Source organism: Rosa rugosa, chromosome 2 (genome assembly GCF_958449725.1).
Source record: "Rosa rugosa chromosome 2, drRosRugo1.1, whole genome shotgun sequence".
Lineage (NCBI taxonomy): Eukaryota > Viridiplantae > Streptophyta > Magnoliopsida > Rosales > Rosaceae > Rosa > Rosa rugosa.
This window is the reverse complement of record NC_084821.1, coordinates 16,576,646-16,584,061: the sequence shown is the minus strand read 5'-3', so window position 1 is coordinate 16,584,061 and position 7,416 is coordinate 16,576,646. Positions and strand designations below refer to the sequence as shown.

Sequence of the window (7,416 nt, the reverse complement as noted above, 5' to 3'; positions counted from 1 at the left end):
TTCAAGAACCAAGGCATTGAATAATCTTCCCAAACTTCTAGAGCCAAGGATTAGAACTACAGAGAACAACAGATGCAGCACAACGTATAGATTGCAGAAAGTTGCTCGAGATCTTATAGGCAATGTGACCAGTATAAAAGCCACTAATATTAACTCTTATGAAAAATCCAGTTGCAAACCATCATAGCAGTTGCAAACCATCACAGCTAACATCTCCACCGATAACAAAGGAAGGGCAAAAGAGAGCAGAAAACCTTTATTTGGCTAAAGAAACTAGCAAAGGCAAGCTAATTTGTTCACTTTGGTGGAGGGAAGAAGATTGCATCCGAAGTCCTCTTTGAACGGAAAAGTTGCTCGGTATCAGAATCCACATTGAAAGAAGACTCGAGCACCTTCGGAGATAGAGCTTTCCAACAACCAATACTTCCAGCCATGTGGGTGAAGATCGGGCTGCAGCAAAGTAATAAATACATTAGCAATTTTTTTTTAACTTCAACCAAAGAAATTTGGAACTTACATGTAAGTATAAGGTGATTGGAGACGTAACCAACAAAATCTGAGAATGTAAAAAGGACTTACTTAGGAGTAGTGATGATGGAGAACCATTCCAAGCCTTCTGGATCAGCAATTTTTGAAACAATAAAGAATCTAGGAACAATGAACAAGTTACCAGCTTTGACGGTTGTTTCCAAGACCCTCTTCCCATCAACACCAACAACTTGGGCACGGCCACTGCCTCTAACAATGTAAGTCACCTGCAATGCAGAGTCACAAGAAAACCCAGGGGAGCACATGGCACTTCCGTCCAACCTAACAAGATCAGCACCAAGCCCAACCTCTCCGACCAAAGGAAGGTTCTTAGTATTCAAAACAACAACTCTTCCACCACCCTTGATATCAACATCTAGAGGAGCTTCTTCGCAATTCAATGTCATCCCATCTCTATGCTCGTTCTTTGGCTCAGGCAAATTAGATGCCCCCAACTTAACAATGCCCTGACCACTTTGCTTGCCAACAAGAGTCTTCACAACACTCTCCTCCAAATCCCATGCTCGGCCGACAAACTCAGTTGAGAAACCAGTGAAAATGCCATTAGTACCAGTGAGATAGAAGTTGGTGAACTCACCCCTTTTGTGAGCTGTTTTGGTATCACCCAAGAAAAGAACTACAAACTCAGTGTCCTCCTTGTTGTGCCACCAAGTGATAACTCCGAAAGGAAGGGCAATGGCATCACCCTTCTTCACTGGAAGAACCTTCTCTTCCTTCTCCGGGAGGACAATTCCAACAACACCACTTCCTGAATAAGAAAATAAAAGTAAATTCCATAGTTACAATATCATAGTAAATGCTAGAATCATTTCAACAATCATAGATTTATAGAGCACCTTAGTGGCCACAAAACCATAACCTTGGAATATGATTGACTATGATTCATTAAACTATTCCATAGTAATGATAGTATTGGTCTTTACTAGATTTATAAATTGCAATCTCATTCAGAAACACACAGAAAAATCCAAAGAAACCCACATGATCATTTGATTAAAAAAAACGCGATCAAACATCATCAGCTATTATAAAACTCCCACATGATCCCCTAATATATTTCACAATTCCACATGTTAATTGATATAAAAAAAAATAAAAATAAAAATAAAAACCCATTTGATCCTATTTGATCTACACTCATCCATAAATTTCATGGTTCAACAAAAACAAATGAGAAAACAAACACGTACCATCAAGCCGATCATGAACTTTCAAACGCCATCATCAACAGTTATGAACTAATTGAATCGTAATGACAATTCAGAAAGCACTAGAAAACAATACCTTGGAGGATATAAGCAACTCTGGCAGAATCCGAGTAATTGGGGAGAGCAAAGCCGTTCTTCTCAAGGGCTAGCTTGGCAGCGCCGATGTTACCTTCACGGAGCATGGGAAGCTCCGATGGGCACCAAGCAAAGTAAGAACCTCCATCTCCTCCATAAACCTTCTTGGCCAACTTTGGTGCAAGATCAATATCCATCTTCACAAATTTTCTTTAACCCTGAAACCAAAAAACCCAGAACGAGAGGAAAGTGATAGTAGCACTATATCGAGCACAATGTGTGAGGGATGAGAAATGCATTGTGTTTGGGTATCCATATATAGGAGTATTGAGAAGGAAGTGTACCAAGCAAAGATGATCTGTTATGGAATCTGATTAGGAAGTGGAGTAATTTCGGATTGAATTGAGGATAACATACGGTGATTTGACTAGTAACTTTTTTACTCGGTCTGTAAATGTTTTTGATCCGGAGTGGAAGGAGATTTGTTGAAGAAGAACTAGTAGTAGGAGTTTAGGACAGTTGTACATAAACTCTGTCAGTCACATATCACTTGTTTTCCATCTCAGTGTCTTTAATTCAGACCCAAAAAAAAAAAAGTCTTTAATAGGGTTAATTTTATTTTGCACCCTAGTGTATATAGTTTTCTTTTTCTTTCACAATGCACCCCAATTTTGAGAAATTAAGTTTTCATTTTACCTCAATTGTTAAACGTAAAGATGTACACGATGATGCCAATTGTGGCCTAGAGGGGGCTGTGGCTTCCACTGATTTTTTTAATGAATTTATAAAAGGGAAAATGCTCGTTTACCCAATTTTAGGCTAAAAATTGCCCACTTGCTCCACCAACTGTTTTTTAACCCCATTTACCCAAAACACTCTAAGGGATTATTTCCCCTTTACCCAATTAATTCTTTTTTCTTTTTTTTTGAGACTTTTTTGCCCTCTCCTTCTTTCTCACTTAGAGAGAGAAGTCACCCTCCACCTTGCTGTGCTCCGGTGACCAGTGGCCGGCGTGGTCTCCGGCGACCGGTGACCTGACTCCGGCGAACGGTGACCGGATTCCGGCGACCGGTGACCGGATTCCGACGACCGGTGACCGGATTCCAGAATCCGGCTATTATTGCCCCCCAGTAATCATATTACTACCCCCCAGTAATCATATTATTGCCTCCCAAAAATCATATTATTGACGTCCAGTGAATTGTATGAACTCCTAAAACCAAAATGAATACACTACAGGAACAATTAATCAATTTATAATCATATTACTGCCCCCCAGTAATCATATTATTATGCCTAAAAAATTTAATTCTTTTAATGGAATAAAGGTAATTAGTCCACACAATTGTCCTATAATTTCAATTATTCTGCATTTTTTTATATAATAAAATCCTTATAGTTTAATATTGTGGAGACTAAAAAAATATTATTCTAAAGAAATTATTAAATCGATAGATGAATAATTTATTTTAAAATTTACTTTATATTTTTCCCAGCTGAATTATATAACTTTTTTTTTTTTTTTTAAAGGTGGATTTCATTAAACGCATGCCAATGTGGCCATTACATATCCTTCTGTTGCCTTCAACTAGACAGATCAAGAAGTCGTGGCAAGAGAACTACTGCGATACATAGAGACAGACCATCTATATTCGAATTAACCGCTCTCTTATTTAAAAGTGAGCCTATAACTATGGAAAATAGCAAAGACATAGTAAATAGGCTCCTACCACAATGAACTAGATTTTTTCCTTGCCCTTCAAGCTAGGGCTTGGAGGCTTGCCCGAGTACAAAACAGTGAGGACTTCTTCAGCAGAGACCTTTGTTGCCTTAGTAGTTTTATTTTTGGATCCTAAAGGTCTTCCCCTCTTCTTCTTTGCACTTGGCAACTCAAGTAATGGTTTTGGCAACATAACTTCAGTCGGCACCAACATACCTCCTGGAGTTTCTACAAGGCCCAAAGACTTAGCGCTAAATTTCGAGGAGAATTCAGGCATCCTAACCTTTTTTGCAGAAGCAACTGGACTTGATCTTCCTGCAAGCAAGTCAGACATCAAGAAATGCAATTTTTGTGGGGAGGGAAAAGATCGGCCCCTCTTAGCTGGACCGTCTGCCTCAACTGGAACAAGAGCAAGGGAGTCCCCATCACTAGGTTCCCGCACAGTAGCATTTTTGATGATCACCGGTCTCCTTGGCTTGCTGGACTCAGGACCCCCAAACAACGATCTACCCACCGGTGGCAAAATGGGCGTGGTGATGCCTCGAAACCTAAAGGTTCCCTCCTTGAACTGATGACCTTGTACTCCAAGAAATTGGTGAGTAAGGTCCAGTTTACGAGCAACTGGTTGTTCCATGGTTTTCACAACAGATGTCACCATGTTAGGGTTGCAGGGGCTTTTCTCATGAAAGACACAAGCACAGATATCACACATGCCTACCATATTTTCATACAGAAAGTGTACCTCCTGCTCAACACCCTTAGCAAACTTTAGGGTTTTTTTTTTTCAGATAAAATGGTTTCATGATCGAGTAGGATACTCGAACTCGAATCTCCCCTGTGGCATCAAATAGCTTTCCATTGATGTCCAGATACTTGCCTGCCACCGTAGCCACATTTGCAATGGTTGTTCGCTGTTCAAACGCTGGAGGCATATCAGTTATACGAACCCAGAAGAAAAGATCAAGCAAAGGCACCGATCTCAGCGGTGCAATACCATCATAAGGCTGCAATACCACGAGAGTCCGGTGAAAAATCCATGGCCCGCCCATCAACACCTTCCTGCAGTCACTCTTGAGATCAAAAGAGAACATAAACCGATCTGGTGTCCTCTGCTGAACATTAAAGCCTTGACTCAAAACCCAAACACGCCGGAAGTGACGCTTCAGATCCATCGCCGTCGTTGGCTTCGTGGTGAGGGGTCGTGCCAAGAGATAGGACTGGGACGTACGTTGCGCACCTCCCTCAGTTATGTTAGAGATGTCCACAACGTCATTGCTTGCAATGGCAAGCGAAGTGGCAAAGTTCCTGGTAACAGAGTCGATATTTGCCATGATAGGCAGTGAGATAGGGTAGGAGATCGATGGGTGTGGTTGGAGAAGCCGCCGACAGATGCTGGAATTGGATGTTAGGGTTTCTAGGTTTGTGCGGCCATGGGAGCCTTTAGGTTTGTGCGGTCGGAATTGGATGCTGAATTATATAACTTAGTCTAGTTTTATTGGGTTTTATATTTACTTTCCAAGTTTGGTACTATGAAAAATGGTTAGAGCATCTTTAGCAATGCTAGCCATTTTTGAGTCAAATTTTAGCTAAAGTAGCTAAAAAGTCATTTTAGCTAGCCACTTTAGAATTACGTCTGCATCAATGCTCTCTATTTTAGCTAGTTTTGAATTTATATTATTTTTTAAATGAATATTAAATAGTTTAAATGTATTTATAAATTACATAAAATAACTTAAAATGAATATTTTAAATTATAGAGAGCCTCATCCCGCTCTCTATATTTAGGAGCGAGATAGCTAAAAGTTATAATAGAGAGCCACTTAGGAGTCTGGTGCAGCTGCTAAAATAGATAAAAAGCTAAACATGTTCTCCAAAATAACTAAAGAGCCACAATAGAGAGTCTGCTAAAGATACTCTTAAATTGCAAAAGTAGAAGTTGTTGAAATGTTTCATGGTATGTATCATGAATTTATGTCTCATTAGTTATTGCTTTATATATTTCTTGTTTACGGTGTATCAAACTAACAATTGGTTGAGCCATATATGTATTTGGTAATGAGGGAATTTTTATGTACGTATGAGAGCCTTAGGATTTTTTCTCGTGACCAAGCGGCGATAACTTCGTATTCTTATGCCAATCTAGGGTGGCGTTTGTCCTCCGCCTTTAGCCGCTTTGGTCTTGGCTAGTTCATCTACAGGTGACATCATCCAAGCGGTGTCGCGTGGCCTTCGACCCTCATTTTGCTTGCACCTTTAGGTAATAAGATCTAGCGTAGGTCGTGCTTTGAATCTGCAAGGGCGACCTATTTATGTAAACTAAACTTGTCATTTTGTCATAGTTGATATTTATAAGATTAAAAATTAGTCTACCAATAATTGCTCACAGAAGAGCTAATTTTGATACAACCCTAGGCTCGACGAGAGTAGACGAGTAACGGCGGCTGCGAAACCCTCTTTGGTTCCTTCCAATCTCTGGTTGTTCTAGCAGGTGAGGCTTCTTACTGTGGGTGTCGAAGTCGTGGGCTCTCTTTCTCGGATTCCAGGTGGTTGGATCCCGGAGAATTGGATGTGGGTCGAGGGCGGATTCAATCTCCCTAACTTCGGGCACTGGGCAAGTGATTGGAGGGCAGCATTAAATTTCCTCTATAGGTCCTTCGAAGATCCAAGTTTCAGCGGCGGCGTTGCGTGCCGGCGTCAGTGCAGTTCGACTACGGTGAGTTCAGATCGAACTCGTCGGCGTTGAGTTTGCTCCCAACCAGATTCATCTGGTTTTTTGGTGGTTCGCTGTTACAGGAGAGATGGGGTGGTGGCAATACCGGCAGCCAAAGAATAAATGTAAATTGAGTGTATGCATGATAAACATCACAGTACCATATATATAACAAGTTTGTCTTTTGAATCGATATTCCAATAACAAGTATGTTAGGTAGAATATTATTTCTTGTGTGTGTGTGAAGCTGTTCGGTGAGAAATAACTAGGCAATATAATTTTGAGTTTGGACTTTTGAGAACAAAAGATAAAGAGAGGACTCATTTCATTACTTTTTGGTATAGAAAGTAAAACAATGACCATAGTAACAATTGAAATTATCCAACGTTGACTTATTTTTCAAAGTAATGATGCTAAATATCTTTTATGTCTGGCACTACACTAGCTCATACGCCTCATTTGGTGCTCATGCTTATTTGTTCCTTTAAAAAATTGAACAAGATATAATCCAAGCCCACTAATTAGTTGTATTGTCATATTCTAACTTATTATGATTTGGTACGTGAATAAGTTTTTTTATTGGTAACCTTACTTTATATAGTTTATGTTGCTTTTGGAATATTATTTCTAGTCAAGAGCTTAACCACTATAGTAATCATAATAGGGATTGCACAACAGATCGATTAGATAAAATACAAAGGAATAAAAAAGAAAAATTGCATCCCAGATTATATACTTGAAAGATAATAAATCAAACTTTTTAGACTGTAAAACATGCTTTCACGTTACATTAGAGGAAAATGAAACTCCTAATTTAGTATAATCCAAACTCTTTTCTTGACCAAATTAGGAGTTTCATTTTCCTCTAATGTAATGTGAAAGCATTTTTTACATACTAAAAAGTTTGATTTATTATCTTTCAAGTATATAATCTGGGTACTTTTTTCTTTGGGAAATCACATACTAATATTGCTTGGAGGCAATCTTGTTTACCAACATCTAAAGGCGGTTTAGGGATTAGACCGGCTGATAACTTTAATAAAGTTGTCCTAGCTAAGCTAGGTTGGAAAGTTTTAACCCACCTGAAAATTGGTGGGTTCAATTAATAACAAGAAATATCTTAAGAATAGTCACTTTTTGACTACTCAAAAGAA

General features: G+C 39.2%; 1 protein-coding gene and 1 long non-coding RNA gene across 2 annotated transcripts; one reads left to right on the top strand and one right to left on the bottom strand.

Moving 5' to 3' along the window:
• On the bottom strand, positions 1-2,133 carry LOC133734176 (glutelin type-D 1-like). Its single transcript, XM_062161811.1, has 3 exons — positions 1,834-2,133; positions 580-1,297; positions 1-450 (listed from the first exon to the last, which is right to left on the bottom strand). The coding sequence occupies exons 1-3, from the start codon at positions 2,027-2,029 to the stop codon at positions 297-299; spliced, it is 1,068 nt and encodes a 355-aa protein (XP_062017795.1). The 5' UTR covers positions 2,030-2,133; the 3' UTR covers positions 1-296.
• Positions 2,134-5,590: 3,457 nt separating this feature from the next.
• LOC133734790 (uncharacterized) lies at positions 5,591-6,578 on the top strand. The gene is made up of 2 exons (XR_009858578.1): positions 5,591-5,809; positions 5,965-6,578. It is a non-coding gene; the product is annotated as an uncharacterized LOC133734790 (long non-coding RNA).
• Positions 6,579-7,416: the final 838 nt, after the last annotated feature.

Bases quoted from the DNA above. Each gene is read 5' to 3' on its own strand.
- LOC133734176 (XM_062161811.1), bottom strand. From the start codon at position 2,029: ATGGATATTGATCTTGCACCAAAGTTGGCCAAGAAGGTTTATGGAGGA. The intron at 1,298-1,833 runs GTATTGTTTTCT...TTTCTTATTCAG, and splicing joins AGTTGCTTATATCCTCCAAG to GAAGTGGTGTTGTTGGAATT. The intron at 451-579 runs GTAAGTCCTTTT...ACTTTGCTGCAG, and splicing joins TCCATCATCACTACTCCTAA to CCCGATCTTCACCCACATGG.